This window comes from Mesoplodon mirus (genome assembly GCF_964341445.2).
Source record: "Mesoplodon mirus genome assembly, chromosome: 13".
Classification (NCBI taxonomy): domain Eukaryota; kingdom Metazoa; phylum Chordata; class Mammalia; order Artiodactyla; family Ziphiidae; genus Mesoplodon; species Mesoplodon mirus.
Genome location: NC_138989.1, coordinates 51,937,360 through 51,962,312, shown reverse-complemented (window position 1 = coordinate 51,962,312; position 24,953 = coordinate 51,937,360). Strand labels below are relative to the sequence as shown.

Sequence of the window (24,953 nt, the reverse complement as noted above, 5' to 3'; positions counted from 1 at the left end):
CAGGCAGAATGGCTCAAAGGGGCAGTTTTAGCTCCTCAATCATCAGGTATACCATAATTTTGCTAATGGCTCCATATTAGAATAAAAGAAGAGAAAAATACAAGACAGCATTTCTTATGAGTAGAAGAAAAAGTTAATAGTTGCTGTGAATACCTTGAAACAAAACTCTTTTAAAAAGATGAAAAATTTTCTCACTATAATGCTACAACCCTCCCCACCCCCAAAAAAAAGAGAAGGAGAAAAAAAAAAAAAGAATGAAAAAAAAAAAACCATGAGTGAAAACTGTTCTTGAAAACTGCAGAATTATAACAGCTTTCTCTTGGTTAAATTGATTGGTATAGTAACATTATAAAATGACTATTAGGATTCATTGTGCACAACAGAAAGTGCTGAAATGTCAGCAGACTACACAGCAAAAAGTAATGGGTTCTGAACCCCTGTTAGTCAAAAATGATTTTGTTTCAAATTAGAAATTGATTTTTTTTTTTGGACAAAAGCCCTTTCTAGACTTCCGGCTTCTGTAGCTGGGCCTGGGAGAGATTAACCTCCACCATGGCCAGGGCTGGCCTGATGATACCTTTCTCAAAGTGCCTTTTCAACTGCAGCTTTCTAATGTTGCTGTGGTCTCAACCAATAACACAAGTTAATTGTCCCTTTGCTATCACACTGTATTTTTCTCATTTTGCTATTTTATTTTAGTGCTGACACACAACACAAATTTATTGTCAAGTTAATAGAAGACTATGTTGAGTCTTGCAGTGTAACTACCACACCAATTCTGACTGGTTTTCCACTCTCCAAAGTGCAATGACTAAGAATAGAGGGAGCCAAAAGTAAGAGTTTCCCATCTCCGAAGGACTACTAATAGAGAAAGTAGAGAAGATTCCATCTCAGATACTAAGTCTACTCAATTTCATTTTTGTTTCTGGTAGCAAAGTCTACAAAGCCAAAAGTTGTCCTAAGTTGTCCTAAAACAACAGAGGTCTGCAGAACTTTTGCCCTATGTCAAACAAAACGTACCTTTGCTTTTGTTTCAAATTGTGGATAGTCTCCCTTCTGAAGCTTGGATTAACTATCATCTCTCAGTTATCTGGGAGAGGACTAAGTGATTTCTAGATTAATCATAATTAAAACCAAAAAACATGACAAAGTTGGCAGCTGATGAGGAAAGGCAGAGAGTAGTATACCTGTAAGATCTCATAAGGCACTGCTCAATTCTCAAATAAATAAATGTGAGAGTGGTTAGAGAGATTATGAAAAGTTGGTTGATTAACACTAGCAGTGGGCAGTGTTAGCTAGCCCAGTAAAAAAAGAGGTAAACAAGGGGGAAATCAGGGTTAGTGGTTGTGAGCAGGAACAAAAGATGTCTGGGAAAGAGGCGTGAGGGGAAGGGGGCTCTGAGACCTTTTGTGCCCTTTGTTTTCTATACATGATTTCTGACTGATGAAGCTCAGACTTGTTCCATTCTGTCCCAGAGTCCCTCCTTTAATGATTCCAGGAGAGATTTAAGCCAAAACTCACTCAAGAAACAACTGAGAAATGCAATTAAATTTGACTGCCTCACTCAACCTTTCATATAGTTATTTATAATTGATTTCTTTTAAAATATCTACGATATATAAAATAGGAAGGGTTATTGGCACTTCAAAGACTGCTAGGCAATATAGGCTTAAGACGTATGAGGTTCTGTTTTAGACGCAATGACCTCTCCTCCACCCTCCTTGTATTTCCAGTTAAATGAGGATTAACTGTAGTTATTAGAGTTTACTTTACCAGCAAAGATCTATGTTCAATTTCTTGTCCTCTTTATTTGCTTTAAGCATTATTTTATGTCTATGACCACATTCACTGCTTAATAATTCTTGCAGTTTGCTGTTTGCAAAAAGAGGGACACATTAGACAGTTTCTCATATGAGTGTTCTAAGAGAAATGTTGATGCAATTCACTGATCTAGGTGACGTGCTACCTTTGGCCTTACAGGCCCATGTCAGTTTGTAACACATTTAACTCTTGTTCAGGGTTATAGGAAATCATCTGGAGCTCATGGCTAGCAGCCATCTGCAACCACCTGCCCCCAAGAGCTTCCCGTTTTGCTACTACAGATGCTGAGCTTACCTCTTTGGGGTTGATATGCATCTTTCCTTTGACCTGTCCACAGGGCATCATCTTCCATATGTGACTGAAACCCAACTGTCTTCTTCTCCCTTCTATTCTCTCCATTGTTAGTGGAGTCTTGGTATTTTTTGCTGGATGATGATGTTCCAAGCGTCCAGCCATCACATTTTGACTTCAATAGCCTGAAAAGAATAAACATTTATGAGCTGTAGAGAGCACAGCAGGGGGTATAGATCACACAAAGGCATATATATTCAGTATGAGTTGAAATGCAATTCATGGCATAGAAACTTTCTTTTTCTTATCTTTTATTGATGTATAATTTAAATAATTTACTGAAGGTCTATTTTGTGTTCTGCCAAAACAATTTTGGAGAAGAAATGGTTTTTATCCTCAAAAAGTTTATATTTGGGGTTGGGGAAATGAGACTCAGACCCTAAAACTGCTAATAAAGCCATAGAATATGACTAAGAACCAGAATAGCTGTAAAAATAAAAAGTATGCTAAAACAAGACTTGCATAACTAAAATGTTTCCGAGTACTAAAAATGAACATAAGGGATGAAAATATCACCAATTTGCTTCAAAATATATTTGTGTTTCTCATTTTCAATTGTTATAGTATTTATTATGTACTCAGGGTATGTGAGGAATAGTACTATAGTGCTTGTGGGAGAATTGGTCTCTGTCCTCACATAATTTCATTATAAAGTCAACAAGGCAAATATGGCATAAAAGAAATTTTAATGAAAATAAACACACGTGCATATGTTTTTCTCTCCAATGAACTATGTTCCCACCATTAGCACAATTCCTCTTATAACATTTTATTTTTTAGAGAGAAATGTTATGATGATGTGTATCCCTTACTATTCTACCAGCCCCTTCCCTTCTAACTTAAGTTCACCATAGACTCATGATACTTTAGTTTTGTCTTCCCCATGACCATAAACAAGGTGAAAATTAAAATGAAGAAAAATAATTTATTCAAAAAGTAACATTCTAAAAACTAGGATATTTAAACTCCCCAGCAGCAGAGGCAATCTCTAGACAAGAATAAGTTGATGGAGATTTACTGGATCCATTATGAATGCTAGGTGGCCCTTGACCAGGATTCAAATCACATAAACCCATCAAAGTCACTGGGCTTCTTTTGTGTGGATCAGAATTTTTAGTAATGTTTGCTCACATCATAATTTATTAATAAAAACCAATACATTAAATTGTTTTATGTTCAGAGTGGTGAAAAGAAACAAACTATTAGCAGTATGGCTTTACAGGGGCATAAAGCAGTGTATTAAATTTATACACTTAAAAATTTTTTTACCAGAACCCAAGGATCACTTTCCCTTGTGGACCTACCAGTGGATGCATATCTTAGCTAATGTAACTTCTACTCATGGGACAGGAAAATACGGAGAGTAAAACTGTATTACTGTTAATGAAAGATAAGTTTACCTCAACCCAGAAGTCCCAAACCCTGGCAAATCCAACAACTACATCTCTACTTGTTCTTACAGAAAAGTTAATGTGACCAAGACTACTGGGTTTCCCAAAATCATACATTGTCAGATCAGCCAAGCTCCCAATACTAGCCAATGTTGATCACTCCCAATACTGAATAGTTCCTTCCATCTTACACAGAAGCTTGTCTGTACCTTTATTCCAAATCCCATCCTGGGAACCTGGGTTCTGATTTCTCTGAAATAAAGATGACCATATAAAAAATTTCTTCTTTCATTTGCATTAATTTCCAAATTTACCCATCTACTGTTCTTCTATTAACATCTCAGAAGAAAATCACACCTTTTACTCATACTCTTGATACCATTTTGGCCCCTTCCCTCTGTGACTATAGCCTGCCAATCATCTCCTTTTCTTATAACTTACAAACTCCTCCTCTCAAATGAATTCTTTCCTAGGATTACAAATAAGACCAGACTTTCCATTGAAAATCAAAACCTAAATCTAAATCCCAAAACTATCCCTTAAGTGGAAAAGTATAATAATACTCAGTGTCAATGAGAGTGTGGGGACAGGAGGATTTTAGTATAGTACTAGGGAAACTGCAAATTGGGATAACCCTTCTGTGAGTGATTTGTCAGTACAAAATAAAAGTGCACCTAACCTCCTACAATTTCACTTTTAAGAAGTTACCCTATAGAATTACATAAACAACAGTGGAATTAGAAAATTTTCTCACACTACATACAAAAATAAATTTAAAATGGATTAAAGACCTAAATGTAAGACTGGAAGCCATAAAACTCCTAGAAGAAAACATAGGCAGAACACTCTTTGACATAAATCATAGCAATATTTGTTTTGGATTTGTTTCTTAAGGCAAAGGAAATAAAAGCAAGAATAAATGAATGGGACCTAGTTAAACTTAAAAGCTTTTGCACAGCAAAAGAAACCACTGAATAAATGAAAAGACAACCCACTGAATGGGAGAAAATATTTGCAAATGACATGACTGATAAGGGGTTAACAGTCAAAATATATAAACAGCTCATACAACTTAACATAAAAAAACCCAAACAACCCAATTTAAAAAAATGGGCAGAAGATCTGAATAGACATTCTTCCAAAGAAGATATACAGATGGTCAACAGGCACATGAAAAGACATTGCTAATCATCAGAGGAATGCAAGTCAAAACTATGATGAGATATCACCTCATACCTGTCAGAATGGCTATCACCAAAAAGACAACAAACAACAAATGTTGGCAAGGATGTGAAGAAAAGGGAACCCTTATATACTGTTGGTGGGAATGTAAATTGGTGCAGCCTCTATGAAAAACAATACAGAGACTCCTCAAAAAGCTAAAAATAGAACCAACATATGATCTAGCACTTTCACTCTTGGGTATATATCTGAAGAAAATGAAAACACTAATTTGAAAAGATGCATGCACCCCATTGGTCATAGCAGCATTATTTACAGTAGCCAAGCTATAGAAGCAACCTAAGTGGCCATTAACAGATGAATGGATAAAGAAGATGTGGTATATATATCCAATGGAACACTACTCAGTCATAAAAAAAATGAAATTTTGCCATTTACAACAACATGGATGTATCTGGAGGGTATTATGCTTAGTGAAATAAGTCAGACAGGGAAAGACAAATACTATATGCCATCACTTATATGTGGAACCTAAAAAATAAAACAAATGAATGACTATAACAAAATAGAAACAGATTCACAGATAGAGAGAACAACTAGTGGTTACCAGTGGGGAGAGGGAAGAGGAGAGCGGCAGGATAGGGGTACGGGATTAAGAGGTACAAACTACTATGTATAAAATAAATAAGCTACAAGTATATATTGTACAGCACAGGGAATATAGTCTGTTTTATCATAACTATAAATGGAACAAAATCTATAAAAATTCTGAATCACTGTCTCATACACCTGAAACTAATACAATATTGTAAATAAACTATACCTTAATTTAAAAAAATAAATAGGGACTTCCCTGGTGGTATAGTGGTTAAGAATCCACCTGCCAATGCAGGGGACATGGGTTCGAACCCTGGTCAGGGAAGATCCCACATGCCATGGAGCAACTAAGCCCATGCTCCACAACTACTGAGCCTGCACTCTAGAGCCCATGAGCCACAACTACTGAGCCCGCATGCCACAACTACTGAAGCCCGGGTGCCTAGAGCCTGTGCTCTGCAACAAGAGAAGCCACCGCAATGAAAAGCCCATGCACCGCAATGAAGAGGAGCCCCCGCTTGCCGCAACTAGAGAAAGCTGGTGCGGAGCAACGAAGACCCAATGCAGCCAAAATAAATAAATAAATAAAATCCTATTATCATCATTTATAAAATAAATAAATAAAATAAATGAAAACAGAGAAAAAAAGAATGAGGTAGTTCTCTATACTATACTGTGAATAAACATCATGACATACTATTAAGTAAAAAAAGGGCAATTTGCAATAATAGAATATATAATATGATCTCATTTTTATAAAAACAAAAATATACAAAATATATTTTTTAAGATCTGGATAGATAAATAACAAATCAGAAAAGTAGAACAGAGTTACTGAGGGAAAGATTTTTATAATTTAATTTATATACTTCTGAATGTTTAAATTTCTTCCAATAGGCATGTACTTTCATAATTATAAAACAAAAAATGTCACCATCTCCTTTATGTTACCATCTTCTCTCCTTCCCTTCTTTGCCAAACTTCTAGAAAACAATAATTTTAACAGATATGCCTACTAAAACTATTTTTTAAAGAACAAGTCTAGTGGCATTTTCTCTTTCAACCATCTTGCTTGTTATAAGACTACTTCACAGCAACTGACTCCTTCCTTAAAACTTATTTCCCTTGGAGTTCATGACACATATCTTGATTGGTTTTCTAGTTTTAGGAGGCTGCTGCTCATATTCTTTTATTGGGAGCCCTTGTACTTCCCTCCCCCTAAATGCAGACATTCCTGATGATTCTGCCCATGTCCTTCTTCTCTTCCTCCCTTAGCACTTTCTTAGTGATCCCTGTCACACCACTGTATCTTCAATTATGATTTATAAATAGATTCATCTAGCCCACAATGTTCTCCAAAACTGCTGACCTCTTCAAGTACCTGTTGAAAAGCTGTGAAGAGATGCCTTGTCCTACCTCCCAAAACCAACTCACGCTAAAGCAATGAATAATCTTTATCTTGAAACCTGTTCCTTTATCTGTTTCCATTCTCATTTAATGTATCACCATCCTCACTGTTACTCAGATGAAAAACTTCAGCTGTCTCAAATTCTGCTTTCCTTATTCCTGTTCAATAAATTGCCAAATCAATCATTCATTTATATATTCATTAGATATTTATTGAGGACATACTCATATGTATGAAGGGGCTGGGGCAGGCAAATAGGGAAAAGAAATATTTACTGAGGACTTGTTATGAGCTAGGTGCTAGGTATACAAAAGAGCAAGACCTGGTTCCTGCTCTCCAAGTGATTTTAATGGCGAAGACAGACATGGAAACAGATCTTTTTTAATATGATATGATACAAGTTATGATTCAGGAATATGTGTGGTGTTTAAGGGAGCACAAAGGCAGGGCATCTTAGTCTATTTGAATAACTGAAGGGAACTTCCTGAAGCTTTCAAACTAAGTCTTGGTGGATAAGCAGGGGATAAGGAAGGACACTAGGATGGAAGGCAGAAGAGAATAGTATTAGCAACTATACTAACTAGTAAAACTTCAGCATATATTTTGGGCAAGTTAAATCATTTGGTATACTGTTAACTGTTATAGCATTGAGTTTGGGGTTTTGGGTGGGGAGAAGTGTAAGGTGAAGCAAGACAGATGGGCTGGGTCAGAACATGAAAGGTTTGGTTTTCCATGTCAAGGGGCTTGAACTTTATTTTGTCGGCAAATCAAAGTCATTGAAGGGCTCTAAGGAGAAAAATGACATGATACAACTTGAATTTATGAAGAATTGCCCTGGCACAATTTACAGAATGGATTGCATGAGTGGGAAGGCTGCTGAAATAGCTGTGATGAGAGATGATGAGGGTCTAAATAGAGATGCAGTGGTAGAAATGGGAAGGAGACAACTTTTTAAATACACTTAGGATTTAAAATTGGCAGAATTTGATACGTGTTTGAATGTGAAAAGTGAGGGAGAGGAGTGAGTTGAGAATGAGTGACAGAATTTGGGTGGATAAGCAATATAGAGAAGGTGGCGGAGGGGGGGATTAAATGTAGCTTGAGGTGCCTATGAAACATCTGGAAAGATATTTCAAGAGAGCAACTGGATCAATAACCCTGCAGCTTTTTGCTTGTTGGCTGACTGACTTGAGAAAGCATGTGCTTTACTTTCAATTTCATTGGTGAAGTAGGAGGTAAACTCATTCCTGTAGGTGAAAGAAATGGGTATTGAGATAAGTGATGATTTAGAGAAGGTATTTAGGGAATTCAAGGTAAAAATGACCAAGAACAAAAACAAGACTGTCCTGCAACATTTAGGGCTCTAACAGAATTAGAAATCATAAATTTGTATCTGGGCTCAGGTGCACAGATGTAAAAGCAGAGAAAGCAGCCTGAGAGCTTGATCCAGGGTTAGGATTTTTTGTGTAGGGTGCAGCAGAGTAGAGGTCAAGGGAAATTTGTATGCTAATAAGGGAATAGTTTAGGTCAACCATTTGGTCCAGAATGTACATGGGGAAGAAAGTGAGACAAAGAGGGGCCTGAAAGACTGGCAAAAAAAAAAGGGGGGGAGAAATGAAGGATTTAGATGTCTCTTTAAGGTAAAACAAAGATAAAACAAAACAAGAAAAACAAACAAAACACTTGGTATAGTCTATATGAGAAATGAGAACATGAACAGACCCAAGCGAAAGAGGTGAACTATAAAGGGGGTACCAGTCAGCGATTTCTATGATGGAACCACAGCAGGGGAAAGCAAGCTCCAGACGTGGCCAGGGACAATACGGCTAAAGAAAACGAGTGAACCACGGAAGACAAATCTCTAGCTATGGCAACGGAGAGATCAACAACGTGAATACTGGAATCTCACAGAATGGGGTTAGGAGACGTGGGGGAGGAAGTGACTGAGTGGATGTCAAATTCCTAGTGAGATCACAATGGAAAACAAAGAAAAGGAAGGATGGACTGTAAGACCAGATATCCTGAGATTCACATAAACAAGGAGGTTCACTAGAGAGTAAACTAGTTAAAAGTTTGAGATGTTGGAATGAGGAGAACAGGAAATGCTGGCACTACTGTCTCTGTTGTTTGCCAAATGTGACAGAAAGAATGGCCTGGATAGTAGCATTCTCAGAAAAGGTGCCAAATTTAGGCAGTGATTCACAGCCTGCTATACATTAAAATTATGTGGGAAAAATTTTAAAAGAGCGATGGGCTGTCCTACCCATTCTTAGAAATAGAATGAATCCATATGGAGTGAGCTGCATTATGTGCCTCCCTCTCTCACCCTCTCTTGTCCTTTTTCTTTAAAGCTCCACAGGTAATCCCAATGTCCAGTCAGTGCTGAAAATCACTAACTTATGGCCAAGAATGAAAATATTTTTTGTGTGTGAAAAGGTTGAGGATGAAGTTTATTTTCTATGAAATAGGTGTTTGGTAAGGCACCTTTAGGAAATCCTGGGGGCAGTAGGAAGGAAAGGGGTGTTAGGGAAGGAAAGGTAGACTTTTAAGAGAATGAAAGTACAAGAGAGAAAAATCAATACAGATTACTCAAATTTTGGCATGAGTCACTTAACAAAAAGTGAAGGGGAACACATCCTCGATTTAGAAGACTATAAAATCCAGGATGGGGAAACATGTGTTAAATCTTTCCTTCCTTTTTCCAGTTGCCAAATTTGGGTGCTAGTCATGCCATGTCTAAACAATTGCTATATCATCCAGCTTCTGGCTCAGTCATGGAATCAGCCATTTCTTCAAGGAGATCTAGTATATTTTAGTTTAAAAAAAAAAAAAAAGAGCTAACGGAATTGGATTATCACTGTTCCTAAGTTCTCATAGAGCAAGAGACTATATGCATGTATGTACGTATATACACATATGTTTATTTATATATCTAGGTAAATGTATTGAAAATCATGAGTTTACACTAATATCTTCAATTCCAAACCAACAGGGTTCATTTTAGTTTTCTACCTTTCCATATATATAACTCCATTCTGTAACAGTGAAAAAACTTGGCTACCATTTTCCTTAATACAATTACTTACTTAGTCATTTTGTATGAAAACCATATTCCATCACCACTGCCATGATCCTTTCCCCTCCCTCCCCTGTCAGTCACCATCACATTGTTCCGGGTGTTTCTGCCAGCACACCTCTGTATAGGCATTCTCCCCACTAAGCTCTGAGTGGGCTACCTCTGCTGTGAGAAAGCCCTCCTCATATCTCAGGCTCTCAAGACCCCATGCATGGCTGACTTCCACATGGATACCATCCTCATTTTGTTCAAGCTCCAACACCCTACACCAATACAATCACCAGGATGAAAGCACTCCCCACCCTGCACAAGCTCTGACATTCAGTGTCAAGCTGCCCTCCTCTGTGGATCAAGCTCCAGCCCCATGATCAAATAAATTTGGGGTATGATGTGAGGCTGGGGTCAAGGTTAATTTTTTTCATATCTATATCCAGTATATCCAGCATTATTTATTTAAAAGACTTTCCTTTTTCCACAGAATGCTTCATAGCTTTGTCAAAAAGCAGTCAAACATATGACTGTGTGGGTCTATTTCTGGACTCTATTATGTTCCATTGATCAATAGCTAATATATAGCTATCATATGAAAATAAAATTGATTTTTATATATTGAACTTGAACTCTGTGGTTGTGTTAAATTCACTTAATAATTCTAGCAGTTTGGGGGTAGGTTCCTTAGGATTTTTCTATGTTGACAGTCATATTATTTAACAATAAAGACAGTTTTACTTATTTATTTCTAATATTTTTCATGCCCAATCACATCAGCTAGGACTTCTAGTACAATGCTGAATAGAAGTGGTAAGAGTGAACATCCTTACCTTGTTCCTAAGTGTTCGTCATTAAAGAGATGTATCTTTATCTATATGCTCTATCTGATTTCTAGTTTGATAAGAAGTCATTTTAAAAAAATGAGCATTGGAAGAGTTTTTTGCATCTGTTTGAAATGGTGTTTTTCTTCCTTACTATGTTAATATGGCAAATCACATTGATTGATATTCAAATGTTAAGCCAACTCTGCATTCCTGGGATAAACTCTATTTAGTCAAGCTGGATTATATATATATTTATATATTCCGGACTTAATTTGCTAATATTTTGTTAAGGAACTTTTTTGTTTTGCATTTATGTTCATGAGGAAGATTAGTCTGTCATTTCTTTTCTTCTCACGCTGTTACCTGGTTTAGGTATCATAAAAGGAGTTGGGAAAAGTTCTTTCTTCCTCTAGTCCAGTGGTTCTCAAGTGTGGTAGAAGAAGAGGATTTTGCCACACAGGGGACATTTAGCAATGTCTGGAGGGTTTTTGATTGTCACAGTTGTGGGGGGTGCTAATGGGTAAAAGACAGGGATGTTGCTAAACATCCTGCAATGTACAGGACAGACCACCACCACCCCACAACCTCACCCCAAACTATTATCTGGTCCAAAATGTCAAGAGTACCAAGGCTGAAAAACCCTGCTCTAGTCTTTGAAAGAATTTGTGTAAGATTGATATTTCTTCTTTAGATGTTTGGTAGAATTCATGAGTGAAGTCTTATGGGATTGTGATTGTAGTTTTATTTATGGGACATTTCTTAATTAGAAATTAAATTTGTTTAACAGAGGGCTATTCAGATTCTCTATTTTTTTGGTATCAATTTTGGTATATCATCAATTTCAAGGAATTTATATCATTTAAGTTATCAAATGTGCTTACAAAAATTATTCATAATATTCTTTAATTACTTTAAAAATATTGTTAGAATCTATGGTGATATCTTCTTTTTCATTACTGATACTGATAATTTGTTTTCCTCTCAATAACAGGTTGATCATCTTGAAAAGGCTTATTGATTTTATTTACATTTTCAAAAAGTCAACTTTTAGCTTTACAGATTTTCTCTATTGCTTGTTTTCTTTTTCACTGCAAGACTTAACAAACATTGGCTGCTACAAGGATGAAAGCAGAATATAAATACAGAAATAATAAAAATTGGGCAATGCTGAGAGAAACTGGAGTTCTGGCCCAGAATGGAAGATACTGTTAATGACCACCGAGACACTAGAAAGTCCATATCCTGGATAAAGCCTTACTGTAAAGCTCTAACAAAGCCTAAAATGAAGCTATAACAAAATGCACAGGGACAAAAAAGTTTGGAGATTGATTCTTACCAATTTAGAGAGGCTTGGGAAATACCTCAGGCTTTCCAGACATCTGTCCTTACAAAGTATATAACCAAACCTATCCAAGTTCAAGGTGAATAGGAGGTGATTGAATTGTTGAGAAGAGCAAAAATCAACATTCTTTAGAGAATGATAATAAAATCCGCATCTCTAAATGTATCATCCTTAATACCCAGCATACAATATAAATTGTCAGATACAAAAAGAAAAAATATGTGACCCATAGTTAAGAAAAATATCGGCCAATTAAAATCAACCAAAAGATGCCCCAAATGTTGGACCTAGCAGATAAAGACTTTATTTAAACTAGCTATTATAAATATATTGATGGACATAAAGGAGAACATGGTTTTAATGAATGAAAAGACAGGCAGTCTCAGCAGAAGGAGATAGAAACTCTCTGGCTGGAAATTACAGTGACTGAAATAAAAATTGGAAAATGGAGATGAGAGGTTAAAGAATAAGTGAATTTTATGGAAGAATCAACAAAAATGACCCAATTTGAAGAACATAGGGAAAAAAAGATTGCAGAAAAATGATGTCCCAGGGCTTCCCTGGTGGTGCAGTGGTTGAGAGTCTGCCTGCCGATGCAGGGGATGTGGGTTCGTGCCCCGGCCCGGGAGGATCCCGCATGCCACGGAGCGGCTGGGCCCGTGAGCCATGGCCGCTGGGCTTGCACGTCCGGAGCCTGTGCTCCGCAATGGGAGAGGCCACAACAGTGAGAGGCCCACGTAACACACACACACACACACACACACACACACACACAAAATGATGTCCCAGAGATTTGAGAGACAATATTAAACTGCCTAACAAACATAACTGAAGTTGCAGAAGGAGAAGAGACTGAGAATGGGGTAGAAAAAATATTTGAAAAAATATATGTTAAAGAAACAATGGCAGAATATTTCCAAATTCGATGAAAAACTTTGACCCACAGATCACAGTCAAACTGTTGAAAACCAAAGATAAAGACAACCTTGCAAACAACAAGATGAAATGTCAATTACATAAAAAATAATGATTTTAACAGTTAACTTCTCACAAGAACAATGAAAGCTAGAAGATAGTACAATATCCTTAAAGTGCTAAAAGGAAAAAAAAAAACAAAACAAACCCAAAGTGTCATCCTAGAATTCTGCATTGCATGAAAATATCCTTAAAAAAAAGGAAGGAGAAACAACATTTTCAGATAAACAAAAACTGGGAAAATTTGTTGTTGGCATACCTGCACTTTCAGGTTGAAAGAAAATGATATTAGATGGAAACCTGAATCTAAGAAATGAAGAGCATCAGAAATAGTACATAGTGAATAAATATAAAATTCTGTATGTTTTTATTTTTCTCTTAATGTCATTAAAAGATATATGAATGTTTAAAGCATGGGATTTATAATACACTTAGCTGTAATGTATATGACAATAATATCAAAAAGAATGGAGAATATACCTATACAGAATAAAAGTTCTTACAGTCTACATAAAATGACACAATGTTAGTATTATATAATAAGACTTTAATAAGTTAGGAAAGCATATTATAATCCCTACAGAAATCACTAAAGGAAATGCAAAAAGGTATAGCTAATAAAATATTAGAGGAATTTTTTAAAAATTGAAAAAAATTATTATTTTCCCTTTCCCCTCCCAATAAAAGAAGAAAAGGAGAAACAGGAACAAAGAATACATATGATTAGCAGGAAGGAAAAAAGAAAAGCAAAATGTTAGACCTAAATCCAATAGTATCAATAATAAATTAAATCAGACTATACTACAAAGCTACAGTAATCAAGACAGTATGGCACTGGCACAAAAACAGAAATATAGATCAATGGAACAGGATAGAAAGCTGAGAGATAAACCCACGCACATATGGACACCTTATCTTTGATAAAGGAGGCAAGAATATACAATGGAGATAAGACAGCCTCCTCAATAAGTGGTGCTGGGAAAACTGGACAGCTACATGTAAAACTATGAAATTTCAACACTCCCTAACACCATACACAAAAATAAACTCAAAATGGATTAAAGACCTAAATGTAAGGCCAAAAACTATCAAACTCTTAGAGGAAAACATAGGCAGAACACTCTGTGACATAAAGCACAGCAAGATCCTTTTTGACCCACCTACTAGAGAAATGGAAATAAAAACAAAAATAAACAATGGAACCTAATGAAACTTAAAAGCTTTTGCACAGCAAAGTAAACCATAAACAAGACCAAAAGAAAACACTCAGAATGGGAGAAAATATTTGCAAATGAAGCAACTGACAAAGGATTAATCTCCAAAATTTACAAGCAACTCAGGCAGCTCAATAACAAAAAAACAAACAACCCAATCCAAAAATGGGAAGAAGACCTAAATAGACATTTCTCCAAAGAAGATATACAGACTGCCAACAAACACATGAAAGAATGCTCAATGTCATTAATCATTAGAGAATTGCAAATCAAAACTACAATGAGGGCTTCCCTGGTAGCGCAGTGGTTGGGGGTCCGCCTGCCGATGCAGGGGACTCGGGTTTGTGCCCCGGTCCGGGAGGATCCCATGTGCCACGGAGTGGCTGGGCCCGTGGGCCATGGCCGCTGGGCCTGCGCGTCCGAAGCCTTGCTCCACAATGGGAGAGGCCACAGTGGTGACAGGCCCGCGTACTGCAAAAAAAAAAAAAAAAAAAAAAAAAAAAACTACAATGAGATATCATCTGACACTGGTCAGAATGGCCATCATCAAAAAATCTAGAAAAAATAAATGCTGGAGAGGGTGTGGAGAAAAGGGAACACTCTTGCACTGTTGGTGGGAATGCAAATTGATACAGCCACTATGAAGAACAGTATGGAGGTTCCTTAAAAAACTAAAAATAGAATTACCATATGACCCAGCAATCCCAATCCCACTACTGGGCATATACCCTGAGAAAACCATAATTCAAAAAGAGTCATGTACCACAATGTTCATTGCAGCTCTATTTACAATAGCCAGGACATGGAAGCAACCTAAGTGTCCATCAACAGATGAATGGATAAAGAAGATGTGGCACATATATACAACGGAATATTACTCAGCCATAAAAAGAAACGAAATTGAGTTATTTGTAGTGAGGTGGATGGACCTAGAGTCTGTCATACAGAGTGAAGTAAGTCAGAAAGAGAAAAACAAATACCGTATGCTAACACATATATATGTAATCCAAGAAGAAAAAAGAAAAAGGTCATGAAGAACCTAGGGATAAGACAGGAATAAAGACACAGAGCTACTAGAGAATGGACTTGAGGATATGGGGAGGGGGAAGGGTAAGCTGTGACAAAGTGAGAGAGTGGCATAGACATATATACACTACCAAACGTAAAATAGATAGCTAGTGGGAAGCAGCCTCATAGCACAGGAAGATCAGCTCAGTGGTCTGTGACCACCGAGAGGGTTGGGATAGGGAGGTTGGGAGGGTGGGAGATGCAAGAGGGAAGAGATATGGGAACATATGTATATGTATAACTGATTCACTTTGTTATAAAGCAGAAACTAACACACCATTGTAAAGCAATGATACTCCAATAAAGATTTTAAAATAAATAAATAAATTAAGTAAAGTGAATTAAACACTCAAATCAAATGGAAGGGAAATTGTCAGGCTAGAGAAAAATGCAAAACCAAAGCCATATGTTGTTTACAAGAGTCATACTTTATTTTTATTTTTTTAACATGTTTATCGGAGTATCATTGCTTTACAGTGCTGCATTAGTTTCTGTTGTATAACAAAGTGAATCAGCTATATGTATACACATATCCTCATATCCCATCCCTCTTGCGTCTCCCTCCCACCTTCCCTGTCCCACCCCTCTAGGTGGTCACAAAGCACCAAACTGATCTCCCTGTGCTATGCAGCTGCTTCCCACTAGCTATCTATTTTACATTTGGTAGTGTATATATGTCAATGCTAAGGAGTCATACTTTAAATGTAAAAGAATAAATAGGTTGACATAGAGGATGTAAGGTGATAAGCCAAGCAAACAGTACACATGGAAGGCTAGAGTGCTTATATAATGTCAAATAAAGTAGATGTTAAGAAAAGGAGTAGAACCAGAGATAAAAAGATACATTTCATCATGATTAAAATATTTTATCATGATTAAAGGGGCAAATCATCAAACATACATAACAGCCCCAAATATATTTGCATCTAAAATAGTTTCAAAATACACATAACAAAACTCATTAGGGTAAAGGAAGAAGTAGAGAAATGCACAATCGTATTTGGAGATTTTAACATCTCGTTATCAATTGATAGGAAAAAAATGAAAAAAATTTGGTAGGCTACATAAGATCTGAACAACACTACTCATCAATTTGATTTAATTGACATGTACAGAGCATTATACTCTATAGCAGAATATAAATATTTAAAAGTGCACATGGAATATTGACCAAGGTAAATCATATGTTGAGTCATAAAATAAATTTTAATGTATTTCAAAAGAATAAACACTTATAGAGTATGTAACCACAATGGAGTTAAATTGAAAATTAAAAAACAAGATATCTAGAAAAATCTAAAGTATTTGGAAGTTTTATAACATAATTCTAAGTAACTCATGGGTCAAAAAAAATCACAAGAGAAATTAATAAGCATTTTGAAATGAATGATAACGAAAATACAACATATTAAGATTTGAGGGATACAGAAGGCAAGTGCTTAAATGCTTTTACTAAAAAAGAAGAAAAGTTTAAAGTCAATGACATAATGGGACTTCCCTGGTGGTCCAGTGGTTAAGATTCCATGCTCCCATTGCAGGCGGCACAGGTTCAATCCCTAGTCGAGGAACTAAGATCCCACATGCCGCATAGCATGGCCAAAAAAAAAAAAAAAGTCAATGACATAATATTCCATTTTATGAAGCTAGAAAAATAAGAACAATCTAGATATAAAGCAAGTAGAAAGAAGGAAACAATAAAGAGTAGAAATCCACAAAATAGATAAGAATAAAAACATAAAAGTCAGCCCTTTGAAAATATTAATAAAATTGATAAACTCCTAATGCAAGACAAACTAAGAAAAAGGGAAAATTTATGAATATCAGGAATCAGAGAGGAGATATCACTGTAGATGCTACAGATAGTAAAAGAATATTGAGGCTATCTCATAAACAACTTAATGCCACCATATTCAATAACTAAGATGAAATGAAATGCACACATTGCTTGGAAAATATAACTGGTTAAAACTGACACAAGAAGAAACAGGAAATATATGAATAGCCTCATATCTATTAAAGCAATTAAATTCATAATCAAAACATCCCCACAAAGAAAACTGATCAGATAGCTTCACTGGTATATTTTATCATATTTAAGGAAGCAGTACTACTAATTTTAGACAAGCTTTCAGTAAATAGAAGAGGAGTGACCTCTCCTCAACTCATTTTATGTTACCATGTGATACCAAAACCTGATTAAGCTATTATGATAAAGTAATATTACAAACTAGTATCGCTCATGAACACAGACACAAAAATCCTAAACAAAATATTAGCATACCAAATCCAGCAATATATAAAAGGTACTACATCATGGCCAAATGAGTATTTTTCCAAAATGTAATGTTGGTTTAACATTAAAAAAAGGAAATCCACGTAAATTGTCACATTAAAAGAATAAAGGTGCAAAACCATATGATTATATCAATAAATGTAGGAAAAGCATTTGACAAAATAAAAACTCAGAAAACTAGGGAACTTATTTCACCATGAAAATTCTGTCATACGTTACTAGTCCTACAGTTAATGGGTACTACCCTTCTGGAATGTAGTTGGCAATATGTATATATCAAGAACTATAAAAACGTTCACATAAAAAAAGGGGGGGGACTTACTTTAAGCTGATAAAGGACATCTATCAAAGATCTATATTTAACATTATATTAATTGGTGAATTATTGGATGCCTTTTCCTTGAGAACAAAGCAAGTGTGTCTTCTTTAATTATTTCTCTTCAATACTGTAATGAATGTTCTAGCCAATGCAACAAGTTAAAAATAAGAAACACAAGGCACGAAGTTGGAAAGCTTTGAAGCTGTTATTATGGCTGTTCATGTGATTATGAACTTGAAAATCCTAAGGAATCTACCAATAAAACCCCCCAAAACAAACAAAAAACCCAAAACAAACAAAGCCCCTGCTAGAATACATGCATTTAGCAAGATTGTAGTATATGATGTAAATATTAAAAAATCAATATTCTTCCTATATATTACTAATAAATTCAATGAAAAAAGGGCAAGATTGTTACACTAAAAACTACATAATATAACTGAGTTAAATTTTTAAAGATGTAAATAAATTTAGAGATATACCATGTTCATGGATTGGAAAACAATATTTTTAGGATGTCAATTCTCCCCAAATCGATCTAATAACAATTCCACTTCCTTAACAGAAATCAATAAACTGAATCTAGAATGTAAAGAAAAGAAGTTGGAATAGCTAAAAGAATTTTTAATAAGAAAAATATTTGGAAGACAATCTAATTTCAAGATTTTTCTATAATGTTAAAGTAATCTAGACTGTGTGACATTGACAGAAGAATGGACATGAAGATGAAGGGAACAGAAATCCATAAATGTGTGTCCATGTGTATACATATCCAACTGACATTTGAAAAGGCATCAGGCAATGAATGAAAAAAAATAGTTTTTTTCAACAAACGGTGCTAGAATAATGGCATATCGGTACAGATAACGAATGAACCTTGAGCCCTACCTCACACCACACAGAGAAATGTATTTGAAATGGATCATAGACTTAAATATAAAATATAAAGCTATATAACTTCTATAAGAAAATATAGGAAAATATCATTTTAACCTTCCTCAATAAAAACTCTTGCTCTTCAAAAACACCATTAAGGAAAGAAAAGAGTGAGACACACCCTGGGAGAAAATATTCACAAAACATATAGCTGATGAAGGTTTTATACCCAAATATGCAAAGAATTCTATGTTCAATAATTGAGTTGTTTATCCAATTAAAACTGATTAAAAAGAGACTAGTTCAAGATGGTGGAGTAGAAGGACGTGCTCTCATTCCCTCTTGCGAGAGCACTGGAATCACAACTAACTGCTGAACAATCATTGACAGGAAGATCCAGGAACGCATCAAAAAAGATACCCAATATTCAAAGAAAAAGGAGAAGCCACAGTGAGACAGGAGGAGGGACGCAATCACAATAAAATCAAATCCCGTAACTGCTGGGTGGGTGACTCACAAAAGGGAGAACACTTATACCACATAAGTCCACCCATTGGAGTGAAGGTTCTGAGCCCCACGACAGGCTTCCCAACCTGGGGGTCCGGTAACAAGAGGAGGAATTCCTAGACAATCAGACTTTGAAGGCTAGTGGGATTTGATTGCAGGACTTCGACAAGACTGGGGGAAACAGAGACTCCATTCGTGGAGGGTACACACAAAGTAGTGTATGCATCAGGACCCAGGGGAAGGAGCAGTGACCCCATAGGAGACTGAACCACACCTACCTGCTAGTGTTGGAGGGTCTCCTAAAGAGGTGGGGGGTGGCTGTGTCTCGCCATGAGGACAAGGACACTGACAGCAGAAGATCTGGGAAGTACTCCTTGGTGTGAGCCCTCCCAGAGTCTGCCATTAGCACAAACAAAGGGCCTGGGTAGGCTCCAGTGTTGGGTTGACTCAGGCCAAATAACCAACAGGGAGGGAACCCAGCCCAACCCATCAGCAGACAAGCAGGTTAAAGTTTCACTGAGCTCTGCCCACCAGAGCAACACCCAGCTCTACCCACCACCAGTCCCTCCCATCAGGAAACTTGCACAAGTCTCTTAGATAGCCTCATCCACCAGAGGGCAGATAGCAGAAGCAAGAAGAACTACAATCCTGCAGCCTGTGGAACAAAAACTACATTCACAAAAAGATAAGATGTAAAGGCAGAGGGCTACATACCAGATGAAGGAACAAGATAAAACCCCAGAAAAACAACTAAATGAAGTGGAGATAGGCAACCCTCCAGAAAAAGAATTCAGAATAATGATACTGAAGATGATCCAGGACCTCGGAAAAAGAATGGAGGCAAAGATTGCGAAGATGCAAGAAATGTTTAACAAACATCTAGAAAAATTAAAGAATAAACAAACAGAGATGAACAATACAACAACTGAAATGAAAACTACAATAGAAGGAATCAATAGCAGAACAACTGAGGCAGAAGAATGGATAAGTGACCTGGGAGACAGAATGGTGGAATTCACTGCTGCAGAACAGAATAAAGAAAAAACAATGAAAAGAAACGAAGACAGCCTAAGAGACTGTTGGGACAACATTAAACGCACCAACATTTGCATTACAGGGGTCCCAGAAGGAGAAGAGAGAGAGAAAGTATGCGAAAAAATATTTGAAGAGATTAGAGTCGAAAACTTTCCTAACATGGGAAAGGAAATAGCCACCCAAGTACAGGAAGTGCAGAAAGTCCCATACAGGATAAACCCAAGGAGAAACATGCCGAGACACATAGTAGTCAAATTGTCAAAAATTAAAGACAAAGAAAAAATATTGAAAGCAGCAAGGGAAAAATGACAACATACAAGGGAACTCCCATAAGATCAACAGCTGATTTCTCAGCAGAAACTCTAAAAGCCAGAAGGGAGTGGCATGACATATTTAATGGGATGAAAGGGAAGAACCTACAACCAAGATTACTCTACCCAGCAAGGATCTAATTCAGATTCGATGGAGAAATCAAAAGCTTTACAGACAAGCAAAAATGAAGAGAATTCAGCAACACAAAACCAGCTCTGCAACACATGCTAAAGGAACTTGTTTAAGTGGGAAACACAAGATAGGAATAGGACCTACAAAAGCAAAACCAAAAACAATTAAGATAATGGTAATAGGAACATACATATCAATAATTACCTTAAACATGAATGGATTAAATGCCCCAACCAAAAGACACAGTCTGCCTGAATGGATAGTAAAACAAGACCCATATATATGCTGTCTACAAGAGACCCACTTCAGACCTAGGGACACATACAGACTGAAAGTGAGGGGATGGAAAAAGATATTCCACGCAAATGGAAATCAAAAGAAAGCTGGAGTAGCAATACTCATATCAGATAAAATAGATGTTAAAATAAAGAATGTTACAAGAGACAAGGAAGGACACTACATAATGATCAAGGGATCAATCCAAGAAGAAGATATAACAATTATAAATATATATGCACCCAACACAGGAGCACTTCAATACATAAGGCAACTGCTAAGAGCTAGAAAAGAGGAAATCGACAGTAACACAATAATAATGGGGAACTTTAACACCTCACCCAATGGACAGATCATCCAGACAGAAAATTAATAGGGAAACACAAGCTTTAAATAACACAATAGACCAGACAGATTTAATTGATATTTACAGGACATTCCATCCTAAAACAGCAGATTACACTTTCTTCTCAAGTGTGCACAAAACGTCCTCCAGGATAGATCACATCTTGGGTCACAGATCAAGCCTCAGTAAATTTAAGAAAATTAAAATCATATCAAGCATCTTTTCTGACCATAATGCTATGAAATTAGAAACCAATTACAGGGAGAAAACCGTAAAAAACAAAAACACATGGAATCTAAACAATACATTACTAATAATCAAGAGATCCCTGAAGAAATCAAAGAGGAAATTAAAAAATACCTAGAGACAAATGACAATGAAAACACAACAATCCAAACCTAAGGGATGCAGGAAAAGCAGTTCTAAGAGGGAAGTTTATAGCAATACAAGCCTACCTCAAGAAACAAGAAAATCTCAAGTAAACAACCTAACCTTACACCTAAAGGAACTAGAGAAAGAAGAACAAACAAAACCCAAAGTTAGCAGAAGGAAAGAAATCATAAAGATCACAGCAGAAATAAATGAAATAGAAACAAAGAAAAAATAGCAAAGATAAATAAAACTAAAAGCTGGTTCTTTGAGAAGATAAACAAAATTGATAAATCATTAGCCAGACTCATCAAGAAAAAGAGGGTGAGGACTCCAATCAATAAAATTAGAAATGAAAAAGGAGAAGCTACAACAGACACTGCAGAAATACAAAGCATCATAAGAGACTACTACAAGCAACTCTATGCCAATAAAATGGACAACCTGGAAGAAATGGACAAATTCTTACAAAGGTATAAGCTTCCAAGGCTGAATCAGGAAGAAATAGAAAATATGAACGGACCAATCACAAGTAATGAATTGAAACTGTGATTAAAAATCTTCCAACAAACAAAATGGACCAGATGGCTTCACAGGTGAATTCTATCAAACATTAAGAGAAGAGCTAACACCCATCCTTCTCAAAGTCTTCCAAAAAATTGAAGAGGAAGGAACACTCCCAAACTCATTTTATGAGGTCACCATCACCCTGATACCAAAACCAGACAAAGATACTGCAAAAAAAAAAAAATTACAGACCAATATCACTGATGAATATAGATGCAAAAATCCTCAACAAAATACTAGCAAAACAGAATCCAACAACACATTAAAAGGATCATACACCATGATCAAGTGGGATTTATGCCAGGGATGCAAGGATTCTTCAATATATGTAAATCAATCAATGTATTACACCATATTAACAAATTGAAGAAGAAAAACCATACGATCATCTCAATAGGTGCAGAAAAAGCTTTTGACACAATTCAACACCATGTATGATAAAAACTCTCCTGAAAGTGGGCATAGAGTGAACCTACCTCAACATAATAAAGGCCATATATGACAAACCCAGAGCAAACATCATTCTCAATGGTGAAAAACTAAAAGCATTTCCTTAAGATCAGGAACAAGGGTGTCCACTCTCACCACTAGTATTCAACATAGTTTTGAAAGTCCTAGCCACAGCAATCAGAGAAGAAAAAGAAATAAAAGGAATACAAATTGGAAAAGAAGAAGTAAAACTCTCACTGTTTGCAGATGACATGATACTACACATAGAGAATCCTAAAGATGCCACTAGAAAAGTGCAGCTAATCAATAAATTTGGAAAAGTTGCAGGATACAAAATTAACGCACAGAAATCTCTTGCATTCCTATACACTAACAGTGAAAAATCTGAATGAGAAATTAAGGAAACAATCACATTTACCATCGCAACAAAAAGGATAAAATACCTAGGAATAAACCTACCTAGGGAGACAAAAGACCTGTACTCAGAAAACTATAAGACACTGATGAAAGAGATTGATGATGATACAAACAGATGGAGAGGTATACCATGTTCTTGGATTGGAAGAATCAATATTGTGAAAATGACTATACTACCCAAAGAAATCTACAGATTCAATGCAATTCCTATCAAATTACCAATGGCATTTTTTACAGAACTAGAACAAATATCTTAAAATTTGTATGGAGGCACAAAAGACCCCGAATAGCCAAAGCAGTCTTGAGGTAAAAAAAACGGAGCTGGAGGAATCAGACTCCCTGACTTCAGACTATACCACAAAGCTACAGTAATCAAGACAATATTGTACTGGCACAAAAACAGAAACATAGATCAATGGAACAGTATAGAATGCCCACAGAGAAACCCATGCACCTATGTTGAACTAAGCTACAACAAAGGAGGCAAGGATATATACAATGGAGAAAAGACAGTCTCTTCAATAAGTGGTGCTGGAAACACTGGACAGCTACGTGTAAAAGAATGAAATTAGAACACTCCCTTACACCATACACAAAAATAAACTCAAGATGGATTAGAGACCTAAATCTAAGACCAGACACTATAAAACTCTTAGAAGAAAACATAGGAAGAACACTCTTTGACATAAATCACAGCAAGATCTTTTTTTGATCCATCTGCTAGAGTAATGGAAATAAAAACAAAAATAAACAAATGGGACCTAATGAAACTTAAAAGCTTTTGCAAAACATAGGAAATTACAAAGAAGAAGAAAAGACAACCCTTAGAATGGGAGAATATACTTGCAAACGAATGAACAAAGGATTAATCTCCAAAACATATAAACAGCCCATGCAGCTCAATATTAAAAAAACAAACAACCCAGTCCAAAAATGGGGAGAAAACCTAAGTAAACATTTCTCTAAAGAAGACTCACCAATGGCCAAGAAGCACATGAAAAGCTTCTTAATATCACTATTAGAGAAATGCAAATCAAAACTACAATGAGGTATCACCTCACACCAGTTAGAATTAGCATCATTAGAAAATCTACAAACAACAAGTGCTGGAGAGGGTGTGGAGAAAAGGGAACCCTCTTGCACTGTTGGTGGGAATGTAAATTGATACAGCCACTATGGAGAACAGTACGGAGGTTCCTTAAAAAACTAAAAATAGGGCTTCCCTGGTGGCGCAGTGGTTGAGAGGCCGCCTGCCGATGCAGAGGACAGGGGTTTGTGCCCAGGGCTGGGAGGATCCCACATGCCATGGATCGGCTGGGCCCGTGAGCCATGGCTGCTGAGCCTGCGCATCCGGAGCCTGTGCTCTACAGCGGGAGAGGCCACAGCAGTGAGAGACCCACGTACCACAAAAGAGAAAAAAAGAAAGAAAAAAACAAAAACAAAAAACTAAAAATAGAATTACCATATGACCCAGCAATTGCACTACTGGGCATATACCCAGAGAAAACCATAATTCAAAAAGACACATGTACCCCAATGTTCATTGCCGCACTACTTACAATAGCCAGGTCATGGAAGCAACCTAAATGCCCATTGACAGATGAATGGATAAAGAAGAAGTGGTATATATATACAATGGAATACTACTCAGCCATAAAAAGGAACGAAACTGGGTCATTTGTAGAGATGTGGATGAATCTAGAGACTGTAACACAGAGTGAAGTAAGTCAGAAAGAGAAGAAAAAATATCATATATTAATGCATATATGTGGAACCTAGAAAAATGGTACAGATGTACTTGTTTGCAGGGCAGA

General features: G+C 36.4%; 1 protein-coding gene across 2 annotated transcripts in view; it reads right to left on the bottom strand.

The window, feature by feature from the left end:
• Positions 1–24,953, bottom strand: part of KIAA1328 — a 394,620-nt gene that overhangs the window by 68,807 nt on the left and 300,860 nt on the right. For both annotated transcript variants that reach the window (XM_082639978.1, XM_082639979.1), the window contains one exon: positions 2,116–2,297. In XM_082639978.1, the coding sequence (XP_082496104.1) occupies positions 2,116–2,297 (182 nt within the window). The remainder of the gene's footprint in view (positions 1–2,115; positions 2,298–24,953) is intronic.